This window comes from Equus caballus, chromosome 5, assembly GCF_041296265.1.
Source record: "Equus caballus isolate H_3958 breed thoroughbred chromosome 5, TB-T2T, whole genome shotgun sequence".
Taxonomy (NCBI): domain Eukaryota; kingdom Metazoa; phylum Chordata; class Mammalia; order Perissodactyla; family Equidae; genus Equus; species Equus caballus.
In genome coordinates, this window is record NC_091688.1 from 101743891 (window position 1) to 101764854 (window position 20964).

The 20964-nt window shown below is 45.7% G+C and overlaps 2 protein-coding genes and 1 long non-coding RNA gene across 11 annotated transcripts in view; 1 reads left to right on the top strand and 2 right to left on the bottom strand.

Moving 5' to 3' along the window:
* The window catches only part of UBE2U (ubiquitin conjugating enzyme E2 U), a 63081-nt gene extending 60950 nt beyond the window's left edge, over window positions 1-2131 (bottom strand). For 2 of the 4 annotated variants that reach the window (XM_023641961.2, XM_070267560.1), the window contains exon 1: window positions 1002-1612. In XM_023641961.2, coding sequence (XP_023497729.2) covers window positions 1002-1166 — 165 coding nt within the window. In that variant the 5' untranslated portion in view covers window positions 1167-1612. Of the gene's footprint in view, window positions 1-1001 lie in introns of all 4 variants that reach the window. The other 2 variants (XR_011438907.1, XM_001499644.7) reach the window with 2 other exon arrangements.
* On the top strand, window positions 1945-20389 carry LOC138924166 (uncharacterized). Its single transcript, XR_011438909.1, has 2 exons — window positions 1945-2110; window positions 19380-20389. It is a non-coding gene; the product is annotated as an uncharacterized lncRNA (long non-coding RNA).
* Window positions 12962-20964, bottom strand: part of ROR1 (receptor tyrosine kinase like orphan receptor 1) — a 358789-nt gene continuing 350786 nt past the window's right edge. For all 6 annotated transcript variants that reach the window (XM_023641954.2, XM_070267553.1, XM_070267555.1 and 3 more), the window contains one exon: window positions 12962-17026. In XM_023641954.2, the coding sequence (XP_023497722.1) occupies window positions 15599-17026 (1428 nt within the window). In that variant the 3' untranslated portion in view covers window positions 12962-15598. The remainder of the gene's footprint in view (window positions 17027-20964) is intronic.

Here is a 20964-nt window from a genome sequence, read left to right on the forward strand (position 1 = left end):
CAATGCCAAGAGACAAGAATGTACTTCATAGAAAACCTCATCGATTACGCTAAGGGATACACTCAGATACACTCAATAAATATTTCTGAGCAACCACATCGTTATTAAATATGTTAGGTGCTAGTCTGTATAAACATTATAATATATTCTATTATCCACATTCTCTATATTTACACATCCTTTCTCCCTTCATTGAATTCTCTTTCAACAGAGAACCTTGAAGGTCAGGCACAGCGGAAACAAGATCAAATGTGAGGTTCTTGTCTCAGGGACGTTTGTTGTCGGACTCAATAATTGCTCCTAGCATCTCCAGCGAGGCTGAACTGCACTGGACCACACTGGAAGCAACCGTTGGGAACACTCTACACCCTCCTTCTATGGACAATTTTCTTCTGTTTTTTCTCTTGGGTACTCCCTTCCCCTTGCTCTTCCATTTTTATTCTCCATACTGTATGAGATGTCAGCCTGTGGTACCTGTGGACACTGACAACCTCATTAGTGGCATTCGGGGCAAGGTCTTCCTCTGTGTTAAAATGATAAGGGAAAGGGATTTCTGTTTTATATGTGACAGCCGTTGGCAAAAAGTGCATAGATGGCATGTAGTAGGACCAAGACTGAAGAGCACAGAGGATGGACTCCTGGGGTCAAATATTTACTGAACTTCTCTCTGAGCTTTGGGTTCACGGAAGGTATAGCAAAACACGACTTACATTATAGTACTGGGCTTAATGTGTAACCCTGAACTATTAGTGCCTTACTGCGTGACAGATCCAGATATTCGAGGCTTAAATATACAAAAATGACTCAAGCACAATGTGCTCAATATTGTTACCTATTATTATGAAATAGATTGTTATAGTGAAATGCATTTGTTAAATAACAGTACTGCAGTGACAAACTACGTGTAACTAAAGTACGCCTTATAGAACAAACATGGATTCAACGGATTTTCAGAAATCTGTACCCCGATGAAACACGTCCCTCAGGTCCCCAGTACTGACCGGATAATTGTTCTCCTTCAACTCCAGGAAGTCTTTCTCCAGCAAGAAGTAGGCTCTGCAGTGCATGATAAGGCAGCAGAGGATCTGTCCCCACGCTCCACGGGGTGACTCTGAGGCAGGCGTCTGAGGTTTAGGGGTCACCCTCCACACCCAGGCAACTGACATAAGTTACTGGCTTCCTAGAGCTCCAGAACGCGGGGTGCTCCCAGGATGAGTGGCTTCTACGTCGGGCATACAACGGTGACTTTCTTTTCTCCTCTGACTCCACTAAACGAGGACTTCCAGGAGGAAAACGTGGACGCCTTCTCGACCGCGGCGTGCCGCTGCAGGGCCAGTCCACAGCCCAGCCCGGCCTTATCAAGGCGCACCTGGCTGAGCACCTGGGAGCCCCGTGTTGCCTGCGCGCGCCGCAGCCCCAGCCGCGGATGTCCCGGCCTTGCAGGTGTAGCCGCGGCCCGCTTAGCTGGAGGACGCAAATCGGTTGCCAAGCAACAGGATCCCGCAGGAAAGGAGAGAGAAGGAGGTGGGAGCTTGGCCGCCCCTCATCCAATCAGCGACAGGGGGAGGGCCCCTGGAAACCTTGGCAGCCAATCGTCCATCGGTTTCACTTTGAAAGACCAATGAGAGATCCGTTGTCAAGGCAACACCCTCCTCCCCGCTCGCTCAGCCCGCCAACGTGGACTTTACGCAACTAGCGTAAAGGGTCGGGGTAAAGTGCCAGGATCGGCCTGTACGTCACAGGAGCCTTCGTTCGAAGTCCCTCTCGGAAATGATCCTTCCTTTTTCTTTGAATACCAGAAACTCTCAGATAATAAGTGACCAGCAGATACAGGCCTGCGCTTATTAATAATCGCTTACTTGGTAAATCCCATTCATGACACGTTCGCCTGCATTGTGATGTCATCGACTCCTGCAGTTACCCCGGGAGAATGCGCCAGGAACAGGGAACTACTCACAATTTCTCAGATTCCCATCTCTTGCAGCAGAGTTTTGCACCTGCTGTTCCTTCTGTCTAGACATTCATCCACCCTTCCTCCCCACATTTGTCCTTCTCTCATCGGTCGGACTTAACTTTACCTACGACTCCTTATGGGACCCCCGAAGACAAGGTGAGGCTCCTCTCTTCTGTCATCCTAGAGGACCCTGTGTTTACCTCTTGGTTAGCATTCCCACGCTGTGTCGCAATGGCCTATGGTCTTCTCCAGCAGAGTGTGAGCTACTTAAAGGCATTCATTTGCCAGCCCCGACTACAGAAACTGGCATCCTTGTTCAGAGCAATTTTTTTTTTTACTTATTATTTATTTACTAATTTTGTGGAAACAGGGTATCAGTTCAATTAGTTCATTTCACAAGTATTTATTGAGCACTTACTAAGTGCTGTGGAATGATTCAAGTGAAGTGACTGCCTTTACGGCTCCAGTATACAATAAACAAGTATACAAAAACAAAACAAGTATACAAAACAAGAGTCATACCTTCAGATCATGATAAGTGCTATGTAGACAATAGAACGGTAATGTGAGAGAGAATGGAGTAGGTTGTTGGGGGTTAGAAGTGGGGGTCCAGGAAGGCCTCTGCTGGGAGCAGACTTTTGAGGTGATCCGTGAAAGATAGGAAGAGGAAGAATCAGCTATGTGAAATATTGAGGGCAGAGAGTTTTGAGAAGAAGAAAACACAATAGTTCTCAATCAGGAAAAAGCGAGGCTTGAAGAGGGAACCAGGGCGGGCCTGAGAGAGCAGAGGGAAGAGTGAAAACGCTGGGGCCTGACATAGCGCGTCTGGGGGTTTTATGTGACTAGCACTGGGAATCCTTTGGATGGTTTTAAGTATGAGAGCATCATGCTCTGATTTACATTTACGAAATGACGCTGGCTGCTTTGTGGAGAACGGATTGTGGGGGAGATGGGTTGGAAGGCTCCCACGGTCAATTTCACGTCCAGGTACGGTAGCTTAGAAGTTCCCAGCAATGTATTAACTTTACTAACACTTTGGCACAATAAAATGATTTGATTCTATGTTTCATAAAACTGAATATAAAGGAATGTTTCCTATTAAAATATCAACTAGGATCTGAGACTGATCTTTTTGGCTCTCCTTTCTATCCCAACAGATCTTAACTTGGATTTATGCACGACTGGGCATGTGAGGTGAAAGGGAAGAAAGGGGTGCGTCAGTGAGAGGGAAATGGACCCGATTTGGGATCTTGACTAGGTTTCTTGAGGGTATCATGGTGGTCCGTGGTCCATCCTTCTACTCTGATCAGGGAATACTGTGATAGTAAGCACAGAATCCTTTGCTTTTTGTTTAAAATTTTGCTCTAGGGGAAATTATGTTAAAGTAAAAGAAAAAGATAAAATGAAAACCTTCTTTGTTCTGAATTTTTGGAAATTGGTATTGATATGGTACTTTAGTGCAATGAAAATCAAGTTGGTAGATTCTCACATGACCCCCCAAATCTGTATTGCTAGCCTTGACCTCTCCTCGGGACTTCAGACTAGTAGACCCAATTACCTAGTCATCGCCCAGCTGTCCCAAGGCCATTTCAAACTCAAAACGTCCCCAGACAAACTCATTACCTTTCCTCCTCTCAACTAGCCTTCTGTCCCATTTGGTTCAGCAAGTTCCTCAAGCTGGAAACTTGCAGTCTGCTCTGACACCTCCTCCTCCTCATGGCTCACATTCACTCACTCATTAAGACCTGCCGTGACACTTCACAGTAACATCTTTAAACAGACATGTGATCTTGTAATTTTCTGCTTAAAATGCTCCAAGGGGTGCCCTTCACCACCCAGCTCACCTTCCCTCCATCTTCAGAATTTTAAAAGTGGGCTGACTGCTGGGGTGTGGGTAGGGTGGCTGAAATCATGGGCAAATGTGTATGTGTCTATGTATCTGCATGAGTATGTGTGTGCATGTAGACTCTTTTTTTGGTAAACCAGGGGCCGTGGAATTCAATAGTTTTAATAATAGTCTGTGATGTAAAGAGCTCAAGAAACCATGCGCCACAGAGTTAACGCCAACCGTCCTAACGTGGCACTGCAAAACCTCCCACGATATTGTTCCTGTCTGCCCCTTCCTTTTTGATGCCCATTCTGCTTCACATTTGAGATACCTGCACCTTTGAACGCTTGTCTTTTTCCTGTATCTACCAGCTTGCCTAGGCGCATGCCGTCTTCTCTACCTGGACCGCCTTCTTCTTCTTTTTCTCCTTCTCTTTCTTCTTGTCATCATTATTACCATCTGGCTAACCAGCCCTTACACATCCTGACAGACAAAAATTCCTTCTTGGAGCACCCTGAACCGCCAGGAGGGGTTGTGTTCTCATTTAACGTGGGCACGTCTTTGTGTCTTATTACCACATTATCTGTTTGTGGGGTTTTCTTCCCACCAGAATGTGAGTTCCCGAGGGCCTGGAGACTTGGTTACTCAGCACTGCACTGCCAGCACCAGGCGCCTGCTCAGAGGAGGCGTCGGTGTATGCTGACTGAATCGAACTTAGCGGAATGAAGAGTTCTGGGGCCAGGAGAGTGACCTGTAATGAAAGAACGACATGAGAGGAAGGGTTTGCTTAGATGTGGCGTGGGGGGTGATTTAGAGGAGGTCGGCCAGCCCTCAGGGACACGGAGGCTCAAGTCTGGAGGACAGTGACAGATAGAGTGGACAATCGAGCAGAAAGACCGTGAGAGCAAGAGCCTCCAGAGCAGAGGGTCCCGGGGCTGCCGTCAGGGCGTAGGTTGTAAGCACAGTCCCCAGGACACCAAAGAGGAAGGTGCAAGCACTTGGAAAGGTCTTGCACCTGGCGGGCCTCAGGGGACAAACAGTGAGGACTCCCAGAAATATTTTGGAAATGGAATTGTTGGGAAAGACAGAGCTTCCGGTGGGAACTGGGCTCTCCTGAGTTTGGAGCTACCAAGTAAACAGGGTCACAGTCGTACTTCCTGGCTGGCCACCATCCTCTGTTCTTACAGGTAGCTTAGCTCCTGTGTGGATGGGAGATGGGCTTCCATTATGGGGGCTCCTGAGCTGAAGAGTGGACCTAGGACTTGGCGAGGAGCAAGATGAAGTGTGTGTGTGTGTGTGTGTGTGTGTGTGTGTTTAGCATCTAGCATGTGTGCAGCAACTGGCTAGGTTTGCCTCCTACACTTAACAGCAGCAGAGCAGGAGAAGCATAGCATCAGCTGATCGGATATCTGGGTCACTTGAAATCAGAAACTTATGATTAGAACCTACCTAAAAATAATTCTCTCTGTCTGGACTTACCTTCCATTTGTTATAGCAAATGTCAGTTTTAATAAAATTACCACATTCACAATAGCATTGATGTCACATCTTTGCCACTTCTCACTGCCAGGCCGTATCTGTCTCTGCCTTATTCATCAGATTTGGTGTTGTGGTCATTTGTTTTTACATGAACCAGCACAACCGGGAAAATAAATCTCATCTGTATCCTTCTGCTATCTTAATGTGTTAGTAAGTCTGGTGGTAAATAACACGGGCCCTCGAGACAGACCTGGTTGCACGCCAGCACACCTCTGTTGGAATACCTATAAAGCCTTGAAGACGTCACTAGCCTCCATGGGTGTACATTTTCTCATCTATAATATGCAGCCTGTAATAATACCTCCCTCAGGATCCTTGTGAGGATTAAAGGGAATAATGCCCGCCAAGCACTCAGTCACTGCCTGGCACAGAGTGAGTGAGTGTCGACACCTGCATTTCCCATGTGCTGGGCCTGCCGTTCTAAGTGTTTTGCAGGAATTAATTTCATCCTCAAAAACAGCTCCATGAGTTAGGTACTCTTATGAGTCTAATTTTTGTAGTAAGGGGAACTGAAGCACAGAGGTGCTAGATCCTTTACCCGAGGTCACACAGCTGGAATGCAGCTGACCAGGATATCTAGCTCCAGAGTCCATGCTTCTAACCACTAGGCAGCCCAGCCCCACAAGGTCTCCTGTTCTACCAAGGAGCTATCTGGCCTTCTTCAATAAATTACTGCTGCTCTCAATAGTTTTCTTTGTGCGTCTGTTGTTTTTGTTTTTGTTAATTTTGGCTGAATTTCTACCTGTCAACTTTCTGAGTCCCCCTCAACTAAAGTGTAAACCCAAGAAAGCCGGACCCCCGCTGTATAAAATGGTGCCCAGCTCATAATGGAAGTCCAATACGTACCTGTTAATTAAACGTGTGCTCTGCCTTCCCCTTGAGGTCATAGATTCATTCAGAACTCAGTCTGACTTCTGTGACCTACTAGTACTCTGTATATAGCTCAAAAAAATACTTACCAACTGCTAAATAATTATTTTGATATTGACTTTTGTTGCTTCTGTACCTTCAAGTGGAGAGGAGATCTAATTAAGTCCTACTATATGCTTTCTGGGGCTTTCTCTCCCAGTCTTTCCCTCTAAAAATGAGCCTAGAGGTTTGAGAAAGGAAACGTTGTGCTGTGTTCCTTGTGGCAGGCAGAGCTCTAAGATGACCTTCGAGATCTCCACCCCCGCCTGATCTTCAGGACTGCGAATAGGATGGATTTCACTCCTGTGATTAAGTTCTATGGCACGACTGACTTTACAAAAAGGGGGGAGGATCTTGGGTGAGCCTGGCCTAATCAGGTGGGCCTTAAATGGGACTGGGCTCTTCCTGGAGGCAGTGATTCACAGCATTAAAGGGACTCCATATGAGGGAGACTCTCTGTTGCTACCTCTGGAAATGGAAGGGGCCGTGGAGCAAGGAATGTGGGCAGTCTCTAGGAGGTGAGCGTGGCTGCTGGCTGACAGCCATCAAGAGAAGCAGGACCTCAGTTCCATAACCACAAGCACCTGAATTCTAGCACAACCACACAAGCTACGAAGAGGACCTGAACTCCAGATCAGACACAACCAGGCCAACACCTTGTGAGACCCTGAGCAGAGAATTCAGTCAAGCTCTGCCCAGATCTGACCAACAGAACTGTGAGCTAAGACATGGGGATTGTTTCAAGATACTGTCTGTGGTATTTTGTTATGCAGCACTAGCTAACTAATATGGCTTTTTATCCAGAGTGCCCAGCTACCGACCAACAAATGCAGTGGCAAAAGGTCACTCACTTACTGGGCTGGGTTACTCTGATTTTGTGTGAAAAGCACTCAAAACCAGTTAGTAGACATTAACATATGGCTTTAGACAGGGTTAGGGATAAGGCTGTATGGTATCTGGAAAAATGCAGACTGAACCAAGGCTCCGGTGGTCATCCTAGGTGGGCAGGGCAGCTGGCAGCGCAACTGCTCAACATTTGCAAAGCTCCCGAGGCCGCGTCCAGCTTTAACAGCCGAGCATCGCCTCCCACTCTTTTTAAAAAACAATTCTTTCCCTCAAGACTCAAACAGATGTTTTCATTTTACTTAAGCAACCCCCCCCCCCCCATTTCGTCGTGCACCAGGGATTGTGCCCCAACAAGGTGCTAACCTCCTCTGGACTTGAACACCCATCCTCAAGAGCAGAAGAGGGCTGAGGATCGCCACCCGTCGGCTCAGCTGCGAGAAGGGCTGCAAATCATGTTTTGACGGATGTTGCGCTGTGAACTAGAAAATGAAATGCGGCACGCGTGCTCCTAGGAACTCTCATTTCAGGTCACACGATCCTTTCTTTGTGTTGAAGACCTTTTGATGTGCCTTCCCAATATTGAATTTCTCTGCTTTTAATAATCTCGTATTCCTTCCCCAATATAACTGTCATGGGAAACACTGAATGCTAATCATCAAAGATCAAACAGGGAGAAGGAGGTGGGCAGCACAGTTCAGCGACTTTTGAATTCCTGAAATTTCTCATTTAAAATTTTTCTTTTAGCTTATAATGGCCTAGGCTCCAAGAAATGCTTGGTTCCCTTGAAGTTGTAGTCTCCCCCACATTTCAGAATGGGGCTAATGACAGAATAATTCGGTCTCTCCTTGTAAGACCAGCACCCAGGATGCCGGGGACACCTGACCACCATTTACATCTAATTTTGTGTCTGCCAACAGAGAGGGACTCAGAGTCCACACATGCTGGCTTTTATTTCGCCGTCTTGGCTTTAGCTAGGGTGACCAAGGGTGCAGGTGTGCCTGGGACTGGGGGCCTGCCTGGGACAAAGGACTTTCACTGCTAAGATTGGATGGTCCCTGTCAACTGGCACAGTCGGTCACCCTGACATGGGCATTAAGGACGCCTCCAGGGTGGGAATGGTGGAGACGACTTGGTGAAGCTGTTTATTTCTTTTTGGAGCTTGTGGTTTAAAGGAACCCGATTTGTTTTCTGTGCAGGCTGGTGCCCAAACCCCATAATCAAAGTCCTAAAGGTAATCTCAGAATTCCGTGCGGAGCAGATGGGGGGATGTCTGTGAGCAGGGGTGCGATGGCTGCCTGGGGCTTTCCATGCCCCGAAGCGCTTCTGGAGGACCAGGTCTCCTTTCACTCGTTTCCAACGTGGGAACGCTAATTATCGAGAGACCCTGCATCTCCTAGGATCGGAGTACAACTGTGACTGTGAAGCGTGTGTGGGGATGGGGAGAGGACCTGCTTCAAGGATGACATTATTCCAGGCCTCCTTCGCATGTATCACTTTACCATACCTTTCCATGGTGCACTCAGTTGACCTGGGGTAGTTCCAGAATTTCCACCCAGCAGAGGCTTTGAGGAGGCAGCAGGCTTGGAGGGGTGTATGGGGTGACACATGGTCTGGGGATGGCTTAGGGATGTGTCTTGAAGCTGTTTTTACTTAGTGTGTATTTATTAGGGGAGGTTTGAAGGGAGATGATGGAAATTGTTGAGGGGCTAAGCGCGCCCCGCCTCACCGGCGCCAGTCCTGGGTGTTCTACGCGATGGCACACGCATGAACGATAAAGTAGAATACTTTGTGCTCTAAATATTTTACCACTTTAGAAAATTATGTGTCCCTTGATGGAAATTGTCCAAAACATTAAATAACAGCCATATTGCCACTTTTCGAGTGCCTACTAGGTGCTAGATACTTCTCATGTATTTATATACGTTCTCATTGAATGCTCATATCAACTCTGAAAGACAGGTATTATAGAAAAATTATAAAACTGTGCAGGCTGTTTTTTGAGAACTTCGCGTCAGGCGCTCTCCTCTGCAGCTGACATGAAGTAGCTCACTTTCGTTAATTGGCTCCAATTCTATGAAGCGGATACTTTTTCAGGTGAAGAAATAGTTCAGCAACTTGTCTAAATTCACGCGGTTACCAGGGGTGAAGGGGAGACAAGCCCAGGAAATCCGACCTCAGGACCTTTACCCTTAAGCTCTGTGCCGCATTTACCCCATTTACAGACAAGGAAAGAGAGACCCCCTTCTTCCTCGAGGTGGTTTGGGGGTTGTGCAGAGCAGTTAGAAGGCACGTGCTGTGTGCCCCATCCTCTTCATCCAGGTCCCGCGAAGGAGGGGGTCCTAGACGCACAGGGTTGTATGCTATGTCTGAGGAATTTATAGGAGATTTTCACGTAACTTTTCTGGTACCTTCCGGGGTGTCCCTGAGAAGTTATAATTTTTAGAATCTCCCCAGAAGATTGTGATAATAACCTGGTTTGACAACTATTGCTCTAGTGCAGGGACAGCTAATCATTTCGTGTCCGCTGCCATTTCTGACTGACTAGTAGCTTATCCAGGGCCATATGTGGAAAATTTCAAGGCTAAATCTGAGCCCAGCCCGGAAGGGCCGTGGTGTGGTGGGTTTGCTATGCTGACTCTGTCCACTCGGGGCTTCAGCCGGGTTGGGGATCGCGTTACTGTTCCCGCTGTTCCTCTCCTTCCCTTCAAGAAGGTTCTACATCCCTGGCCGTGAGTGTGACCTGCAGGGCCTCTCAGGAGGTCGAGACGCAGCCCCGCCCTGTGGTCGGGTTTGGCCTGGGCGTGCGTGTTGACCGAGAGAACGTGAGGAGGATGCGCTCTCCAGCACGTCTGAGCAGAACTTCCTGAGCGATTGTGTTCCACTTCTGCCGCCGGCCCGTCTCCCTGTGCCTGGGAACAGCCGGTCCCGCAGAGACCTGGGGCAGCGCAGCAGCACACCCACCTCCGCTGACCCACGTGAGCCAGAAATAAGCGTCTGCTCTCCCAAGGCGGACCCCTGAGATTCCGGAGTTCCTACTCCAGCCATGCTGACCAACACGACAAACATGCTCTATTGCCAGAGGGAGCCCTGAAAGTACAATTAAGTCCTAAACTGTCATTTTTGCCTGAAAAGTATTCTTCTTCAGTGGACTCTTAGTAAACTACCTAGACCATGCCATTGGGGAGTTTCAGCTCCTTTCAAGTGATTTTTAACATGTGTAGACGCAAAAGAACCCTTTCTGGGAATGTATTAGAATGGGCCCCAAGGACGACTGGCGTCATCCTTCTGATGCCCGAGGACCACGTGGGCTGCACAGCCCCTCCTGGAGGATGGAGTCTGATCGCCACCTGTTTCTGAGGCAGGTGCCAGGAGGGCTGCAGTATTAACCTGTGGCTCTGGCCGCTGGCTCTGTTGCTCTCTGCATGTATTTGAATTTACAATCAAGAACACAGGTCCATGAAGATTGACATTTAGAAGCACATTCCTTCAATTTGAATATTCCCTGAACTGAATTATCTTTAGTTCAGCGTGCCAAGATAGTGATCCTTTTAAAAGTGTAAGTAATGCCTTACCTAATTTTAAAGAGGGGCCTTTCTCCTAATTTAACCATTGCTGGATTAGAATGTTTACTCACCTGGTCACTTCGATAAGGACGAGCATCGCATCAGGCCTGGGCAGCAAAGGCTATAGGACACCTTTGTGAAGAAGCAACTCATAGGCTGGTCATAAAAACATCAGCAGAGCTTCCCTATCTGTCTCTGCGTTTCTAAGCCTTCCCAGCCTAATTTCCCAGAGGATCACCCTGACCTCGAGCGCTTTGATGGTTTGCAAGGCTCTCCTTCCTCTGAGTTAACAGTATCCTAATACTCTTGGCATTGATGGTAAGAAACTTCAGGTGTAGTCATATTTTGGCTGCAAAAATTTTCCTCTTATGTCTGTGCTCCCTTGCTCCTTCTGCTCCTCAGATATAGCATTTCCTCCTTGGCATTTGAACTCTTGGTTGAAAAAATAAAAGCTCTATGAATTACAAAGAGGATGAGCTTCACCTCCGTCACCTCCCTTGGTTCTGTCTTGCTGTCCTCTTTCAGAGCTTTCGGCCCTCCAAAGGCGTAAGTGGGGAACTTAGCCTGAGCAGAGGCGTGCTCATGGCGGCCAGAGGATGGATGGATGGCAGCTGGCAAAGGGACCCAGTGGAACAAGCCACAGGTGACCACATCCAGCCAACTGGGTCAGGTTGTCACAAGAAGTCGGGGGTGGGGTCGGGGTGGGGACCCTCTGCAGCTGCTTCTGCTTGATGCTTACTGGGAGCTGGGCCTTCTTTGCTCCCAAGAAAGACTGGCCTATCCTTGACCTTAACTTTGTCCAGTTGCAACACAGAGAGTTCTTTTAGTTGTGTTAATCATCATGGCAAGGAGTCAAAAAAGGTACACTAAGAGATCAACTCTTTTGAGCTTGTCCATACGAAGGAGAAAGCTCTTGGTCAGCATCCAGGAATGTGGGTCTTGAGTGAACTAGACAAGGAGTATATTCTTGACAAAGGCTAGGAGCTGTTAGCTTTCTCTTCAAGTGAACAACTACAAAAAAACATAACCAATTGTCAAATAATGAATGCAAAAAGTTTTTAGTGCTGAATTTTTTTAAGTACAACTTGATTCCTTTAAGGGAACTGAAGTGGCTAATCTATTATTAAATGCTTACATACATTACTAAGGCTGTAATGACCCTCATGCCTTTAGGCTGGCTTTGTGATTCTCAGTCTTCAGAATATAGGAGGGCTTGTTTAAGCACAAATTCCTGGGTCCCACCCCCAGAATTTCTGATCCAGTCCTTCGAAGTAGGGCCTGAGAATTTGCCTTTCTAAGAAGTTCCAAGGTCTGCTGGGCTGCGGACCACACTGGGAGAACAGTGGGAGAGGTAATCATCTCGAAGGAGTGTAGGTAATAGAGCTTCTCTTTGGTCAGTATTTAGCGGTTTGTGGTAGGCGTTATCTGAGGTGGTGTTGCGAGCCTGCAGATGTTGGTGATTAGAGAATTAAGGGTAAGACCCAAATCACAGAGCTGAGGGACTTGGGGTGGTGGGAGAGGAAGAGCCTGGAGAGCCATAAGGAGCAAGGGCGGGAAGGGCACATGGAGGAATTCCAGTGAGAGGGAGAAACCCAGTCTGACACGATGGCGCTGCCATGTGAAGTGACGGCTTCATTCAGTCTGATTGCTGAGGTGGTGACAGGGGCTGGACCTAAAACAGATGGATAAGGCCCTGAAGGTTTTATTGTCTTCCCTTCTGTACTAAATAGCAGAAATGGAAAGTTCTTTGAACTTCCATAATGATACTCATTTTCCTTGACAGTGTCTTAATCGCCAGATGGGGAACTCTTTCTTTTGGGCAAATAAGGTCATAAAGATAAGCTGTGACAATTAAATGGTCACATTTCTTTTATTTTATCAATATGGTTGGAATCTGAATTGAACATGCTATGATGTACACAGCTTTTTCTTCTTTTGAGTTCTAAGACACGATTTTTGATGTCTAAGTTCACATGGAAACATTAAGGCAGAAAAGGATTCAACTTTTAAAACAAATTTTTACATTTCATTTGGTTGTAACGTAATTACTCAATATATTATTTTGGTTTTAAAAATTAAAACCTTGCCCACATATAAGTGGATAGAATATGGTCATGAAATCATTGGGATTTTCCTTTCCATCTATGAGCTCTAGCAAAACAATGCCCAAGTCTATTTTAAAAGCTTACTTAAAAAAATTATTTCAATGAAATATCAGTAAATAAGAATTTTGATTTCCTTTCTATGAAATGTCAATCATTAGGAGAAATAATATTTAAAATGCCCAAACACCTCCATGATATCAATATTCAGGAAATAATATTTTATGGTAAACATTTTAATAAACAGCAGCATAAAATAATCAGTGTTTAATAGCATCTCTGGTGAGTGAAATACAAATGCATATATCCTCAATATAAAAGTCTGTCTGTCATTACAATTCCATGCTTGTGTATTCCAAATGCCCATAATAACAAATCAAACATTAAGTAATACAGTGATTAAACGCATGCAGTGAAAGTAAGGAAAGATATGGGAGGGCGCGATATCTGAATACTGCCATTATATATTTGAAGAAAATCTATATCGAGTTAAAAATAAACACAGGAAACAAGGAAACAGACCAGATATAAAAATGCAGAGATATATTTTCACTTCGGTGATACAAACCATAAACAGAGCTTTGTGCAAAAAAGGGGAAAGATCTGAAAATAAAGTCATCTTACAAAACATTGTCCACAAAGCAAAAGATATTTTTCAGTCTGTGAAAAAAATACTATTTTAATACAAAAGGGACTGTGTTACGTAGCATCATAGTGCTATTATAAAACACATTACAAGTGGTTTTGAAGTTTAGTTTGCTCACCTTGATGACTTCAGTAATTATAAAATGTTTACAATAAATGTTCTAGTTCTTTATAAAAAACTAACTTGGATTTATTTTTTAAGCATAGTAATGTTTTTCCAGAGTAGGTATTTTACTGGCTCATGGAATGCTGATTTCCCTTTAAGGGACTCCCAGAAAAACTCAGATTCACTGAAATCGTGTTTAATTAAAATAATAAATATTCTTGGAAAGCAATTGATTGTCGTATGATATACAAAACTGTGGTTTGACTCTTCCTCATTATACAGTTGCATAGCAACAAAAGGATACAAATATTCTCCTCCACCTAAAGTTAAGAAATGTCACTTCGGAATCACCTTATTTATGCCACAAAAATACGTCTTAATTTATCTCCCAAATAAATCTGGATACAGCCAATCCTTCGAGTCCACAGTACCTGTAAGTCCACATTTGTGGTCTGAAGATTCAGCATTTGGGAAAATTACAACACATTTTGGTAAATGTATTTCCTGATTTTTCATCCTAATTGTGTTTTCTTTTACAAAATTGAAACACCAACCTGCTGCTAATTCTCTTACAGTCTCCTCATCAAATATCATTTCCAGGAATTATTTTATATCCTGTAAGTCTCTTTATAAGTCTCTTTAGCTGTAAAATAAAACAATGAGACTTTGAGACATTGTTCTTAGAATAAAGGAATTACTTTTTTTAACACGAGAAAAATCAAAATAACATTCCTTTCTATATAGAACTTGAAACCCAGAAGAATTCTAAACTTGGCAGAAATGGCTAGCAGACCAATGGCCCGAGAGGCACATTCGATACCTCCCTCTGAGTGAGGCAAAAACGATCATGTTGCTTCTTCTATTTACCAGCTTAAAAAATTCAGTTTGTGGTAATCTTTGAAGTGAGAACTCAGTACAGTACTTGTTTCTTAAAAATACTGTAACATTTTGCAAAATAGAATTCAGTCTTTGGATTCCACCTAACTCTATGAATAAATTGTCATAACTCTTGGTGCTGGAATAAAATCCGTGAACACTCCCAGCTCAGAAAAAAAAAAAAAAAAAGTGAAAGAAACTTTAAATTGACTAGATATTGTTGTCTTGGAGTTTCCTACGCGCCCAGAGGCCACTGATGGTCAGCGCCCCTAGACCTTGGATGACTGACAGGCAGGAGGTTGCAAGCACCCATGTGCTGGTCTGCAGCCACACCTCTGTTCTTCAATGTTATTGGTCCAGGGACACTCTGGGAGGCTGTCGCCATGGAAACCCTTGTTCCTCTCCCATGATGCTGACCTAGGCCCAGGGGCCATTTTCCTGACCATGCTTCCTTTGGTGCCTCATTTCTAATGCAATGAAGTGAACTATCAACCAACAATCAATTCCAGCATCCACATCTAGCCTTCTTATGGTCTGATGCCCTACGTTATTTCAAGGGCTTGTGTAAACACTGTGGCAAAGGAGAACGTGGAAAAGGCCTTCGCGATCAGCAGAGGAGATTCACAAAGAGACACACTCTGCACCTTTCCAGAGAAGCCCCACTGTGCAGAAGGCTTCAGGGGATCTTACACTTGTCTTATGGCTCGTTTCCATCTAGGATTTCAAATTTGGCCTAGGTTTCCTCATTGATTCTGAACAGCACTTCCATACAAACATGCATAGAGTCTAAACTGAATCAACATCATTCCTGAACATCTGTCCTGAAGAAGAGACAGCAGGTAGACAAACGCTAGGGTATATACATTTCAGGGAGAGACCGGTCGTGGTGACCGAAGGCGGACACACAAGGCACCATCTGACTTTCCTTTTTGGTTTGATACTTAATCACGAGCTGCTTCTCCTCCTCACTGGTTTGCAGTTTTCAGTACTTGAAACCAGATGTACCATTCCCAACGCCAGGGCGTGCACCCTGATGGAGTGTTAATCCCACAGCGTTTTTTTCTGGCTGGTGTCTGCCCTGCTTGGTAAGACACAGTTAAACTTCACAGAAGATACTTGTTGCAATGTCTGCCAAATGAGAAACTTACTTTAATAAAAACATTTGAAGATAAATCTTTTCTACGGTCTTCTAGTTTTTCCTGTATACCACATTTACAAAAGTCGTGCATTTTACAGTTCTGCAGAAATCATAGATTCGGTGTGTCCATGAATATTGGCGTCTCCTAGCAAAGATGGTTGCTTTGAGTCTATTTTGTAGGGTTTTTGAGATTTGTTGCCAAAAACGGTGATACCCATCCCACCGGGATGATTTGGGATCGACATGTGTGGCAGTAAAGGAATATTGGCTTCCTGATTGGATCCTGATGAGGGCAAGCTGGTCACATGACCAGTGCTAGTGGACCCGCTGGCACTGCTTGGGGACCGGCTCTTGGGAGGCGGGCAGTGCTGAATCACTCTGGGAGGCCCTGCTGGCTGATAGTGGGCGGCGGGAAATGCTGCGTATCCAGGAGGTATTGGGTACCCATTGATGGGGATGAATCGCTGGTTCTGAGGTATTGGTGGGCCAATGAATCCGGCAATCTGGCCCTGTGGTGTAATACCCTGGCTCGGGAACATGTAATTCGGGTATCTGGTGTTACTGAGATTACTCACTGGGCTGGCACTAAGGGAGGTCGTCTGCGTGGTGGCATTTCCTCCCGAAGGAGTGGTAGAGCTTGTGTGACTTGAGAGGCCCTCCCAGGACCGGAGCCGGACGTGAATATCCTTAAATCTTGGTCTCCTGGAAGGAATCTCGTTCCAGCACTCTGTCATGAGGCTGTACATTCTAGGGGGGCAGTCTTCAGAGCACGGTAATAGCTGTCGCTTTCTCACCATCTCCATCACCTCCTGGTTACTAAATCCGTAATATGGCTGGAGTCCAAAACTGAAAATCTCCCACAAGACAACCCCAAAGGACCAGATATCTGAATCAGAAGAGAATTTGCCATACATGATGGCTTCCGGGGGCATCCAGCGAATGGGCAGCAAAGACTTACTCTGTACCCTGTAGTAATCGGCGGAGTATATTTCTCTGGAAAGCCCAAGGTCTGAGATCTTTATGTGAAGTTGCTCTCCGATTAAAATATTGCGAGCTGCCAGGTCCTTATGGACAAAGAAGTGACTTGACAGGTATTCCATACCGGCTGCAATCTGGATTGCAATGTGCAGAAAATCCCCGTGATCCAGGCTGGACTTCACAGTCCCGTCCTCATCACTGCTACAGCCAACATCGGAGTGTGGGGATCGCATGATGAGAAACTCATGGAGATCCCCCTGATTCATATACTCAAAAAGCATACACACGGGTTGTTCCTGAGTGACGGCACCCAGAAGGCAGACGATATTGGGGTGGTGTAGTTCAGCCATCAGAGAGGCTTCCTGTTGAAATTCTGTCCATTGCTGGGGGTTGTTATAGTCTTTCAAGGTCTTTATAGCCACCAGCTGAGCGTGGTCCATGCCTGGGAGATAGAGATGGCCCTTGTAGATCTTTCCAAAGGCACATTCCCCCAGTTCTTCCATAAAACGTACAGCAGAAAGTGGCAGCTCTTTGGCCTTGCTCTGCAAGAAAGAAAGGAAAAGTGTGGCTTAAAACATTTCTTAAGGCAAGACATCTTGGCATCTGCAAGGAGAGGTGGGGCGTACAGAGAAAGGTTCTATCCCTCAGATTCAATAAAATATCGTGGGTCTGTAAGTCTTTAAAATTGTTGGCTGCAACTCAGAAGAGGCGCCATAGGCAAATTTGTTTCGCCCTCCCCACCCCCCCAGCCTCCTGCTCCAGCAACGGTTCCCTGCTGTTGCCTAGAGTCTTGCTCCTCCAAGTGTGGTCTTGAGACCAGCGACACCAGCATCACTCAAAGTGTACCACAGTGAGGACTCGGGGGCCCACCTCGGACCCCCCGGAATGAGACTGTGCATTTGGCGAGACCGCAGTGACCTCATTGATGCCGGGGTATGAGACGTGCTGCTTGAGAAGTGAGAGTGCGGCTTTGGTTCTTAGCCGGGCACTTGGAGTGACTGCGACCACCTTCCCTGGCCCCTCTGCCATATGACAGCCTCGCTTTAGTTAAACAGGTCTCCTCCGTGTCCACCCCCCACACCACGCACATTCTTGCCCAATGCCCTGTTCCTACAGTGCTCACCAGTTCTTAGGAAATCTACTGAGTGACAAGCGGGAGAAAGCAAAACCAAAGGCTGTGCTCCTGGGGAGTGAGGTGGAATGCGCTGCCCCCTCTTCCTATCACATTCTCTCTTCCTCTGAAACTGCCCTGACCGCGGTGGCCTCTGCCTCCTCGGCAGTCCCTTTGCTTTCCCGTCGGAAAGAACCACGTGCAAACACACGTTTGACCGCCACAGTCAGGCCATTCGACTGTGAATCCTGCCTTTCCCATTTCCCAGCCGCGGGACCCGGGGACAGCATTTCACCCTGGGCCTCGATTCCCTCATCTATAAAATGGGACGATGATAATTGATAATAATCATCCTCATCTTGTGGGGTTCTTGTGGATGCCGAATAAGGAACGTCTGTAACGTACTCAGCACGGGGTCTGGCACACGGGGGCGCCACTAACTTGTCGCCAGTGTCACCTTGCCGTCGCTGTTCTTTTCGTGAATGTATTTTGTCCTCTCAATCGATGTCAATTTCTTGAAGAGCCTTTGCCCTTCACAATAATTGATGTCCCTACGGCTTCGAAAGTGGGTTGTTTACTGATGGACCTTAAAACAGACAGAGGAAAGCACCCGCTCCTGGTGAAGATAAGTATTAAGTTGTGACATTTGATTTTGGCAGTAAATGTCTATAGTGTCATGTGTTTTTACTATTTTTGAAATTCACTTCAAATCTAATCCGAAGTTTAGTCTAATTTACTAGGGAAAAAGTCATAAAAGCAATGCATTGTACATAAACTGATTGTTAAAATAATCTCTGCACGTTAAATCCTTAATTCTTTTAGGAAAAGAATCAATTGCTCTGAGCATCCTAATTGAAGGCGACAATGTTGCAAATATATCTGGAATTCAGAGCTCTCTGTACAGAGTTTAAAACAATAGTTTAGAAACTTAAGTAAAAAATTTCTCTAATCCAAACTCTACTAATTTAGAATTCATGGTGACTGGCTTTGTTCTAGGCCGATACTTTCCAGGGCAAAACGCCCACTAACCTAATTATAAATATAAATAAACTTGCTGCAAAACACCCACTTAAAAGGACAAAATGGGACTGAGGTTTTTTGTAACATTAATTCTTCCATGCAAATAATATTTCGTATTATACATAGGGCTCACTTGTTCATTAAAACAGATTTTATGGGGTTTGTATTTGGAAATGTCTTATAGAAAAGTCACTTCTGCTGAAAGTAGTGGCAATGCCTTGCTTTAAACATTCAGTAGTCACAGCTTATTGGTCCAGTCCTACTCACTGTGGTATTGTTTGTAAGAGCAAAAGGTCAGAAACAGCCTAAATGTCTGCCTAGAGGGGACATTACAGTAATTAGGGAGGAGCTAGTAAATGCAATATTACACAGTTGTAAGAATGAATGAGCACATCCTCTAAGTACTGATATGGAAAGATCTCCAACATCCTAAATTAAAAGTAAAAAGCAAAAGAACAGTTAATGCTATATGCTGCTTTTGTGTGACAGAGGAGGAGAAAAGGAATGACTCCCTTCATATTTCTTTGCATAGGCGTAAAGCACCTCTGAAAGGATGCTTGAGAACAGCAGTGGTCCTCGAGGGGCTGTGGAGGCGGGAACTGGGGCCGGGGGAGGTGGGAGATGTGTCCCTTCATGCTTTTTCATACTTTTAAATTTTTGAACCAGGCGAATAGATGACCGATTCAAAAAAGTAAATAATTTTAGAAAACATATGACCAATCTTTTCCTCTGACTAAATCTGGAAATTTCTTCCACAATCACAGGCCCATCCACTATTTTTGCTTTTGCTGAGAGGATCTGGATTCTCATGGAAGCTCTGGCGTTCCTTTGGGAGAAGAGCACGTGGGGGATGGGAAAGCCGCCAGCTGAACCAACCCTACTTTTTTCTCCTGTGGTCCGCATGCTCACATAATTTTGTTTTCGTGGCAAGAGTAACCCAAGGTGAATTTTTCCCGGATGACGCTAACATTGGGATTTCCATCAGAAGTTTTCCTAATGATGTAAATGAATCCAATTTATGTGAAGGTCCCTCAAATGGCATAGTAGGTCTTACTTACTTTTTTTATCTAAACAGGATCCCTGGGCTTTTGGTGATAGAGAAGGGCAAGGGACTGAGTCATAAACTTCTTTTGAGGGAAAAAGAGAATTAAGGACTAAACCGGAGGAATGTTAGACGGATACAATGAGTTAGGACTCCTCCCCCCTCCCGGCCCTGCTGAAGCCACGGGCAGCGTGGGGTAATTCAAACCATGTGAGCTCCGGACTCCGACGAATCTGCATTTGCGTCTTGGACCTGTTGCTTTCTTTTAACGGTTAATATTTCGATAGCACTTTCCACGTGCCAGACACTGTTCTAAGCACTTACCAGATATTAACTCACTTAATATAACAATCCTATGGGGTAGGTCCTATATATTAGCTGGTTGACTGGGGGTGAGTTTCTTAACTTCTTTGAACCTCTGTTTCCATATCTACGAAATAATATAATATGTAGCTTCCACAGTTACAGTAGAGGTTAAATGCAATAATGTACGAAAGCAATTTCCACCTGGTAAGTGCTCTTTAAATCAATCTTATTATCCTTATTACGGAAGTCATCCAGAAAGCAGAGTCAACGCAAATGATTTGGGTGCACTTACAGCCCTAAGTAGTTCTGGACAGTCTTCTAAAATTCCCTCTCTGTTAGAAAAAAAAAAAAGTGTAGTTTCCTCCCGTTAGGCTTTCTCTGTTCTCCTGTAGTTTTCAGTTTTTTAAAAAAAATCCTAAAAAATGACAGAGAATCTGTTTTGAGCCTTCGGGTGGGTGAGAGTTGGAGTGGCCTGTGGCCTTCTCCTCTGAGGATTCTGGGCGATGCGGGTGGAGCGGGAGGAGCGAGAACCATGTGGAAGAGTGGATGGTGGCAGAAGGGAAAGGCAGCAAGCAGGCCAAACTTCTGGGGCCGGGAAGAGGAGAGGGGCGGACAGGACCTTGGCGCCGGCCTGACACACGGTCCCGGGGGCTTCACGGCAGAGAGGGCGGCCGCATTCCCCTGCACTGAGGTCAGCCAGCTCCTTCTTGCATATTCGCCTTTGGAAGACGAACTCTCCCTGTTGCCATTTTGCAGATGGAGAAAGAAGCTTAGAAAAGAAGGCAGAATCTTTGGGAGAGCCGAAGGAGCGGCCGGTGCGGGGCCTCTGCCCAAACTCAGCCCGGCTCCTCGCAGGGCAGGGAGGTCAGCCTTCTGTGGGCGGTCACTCTGGAATCACCACTGTCCTTTCTCTCTGTTCAGACACAAGAAGGAGCATGTTCTGACCCCAAGTGTGTTGTGTCCCACCAATGCCCGGTGGGCCACACAGCACGGAGTCCCAA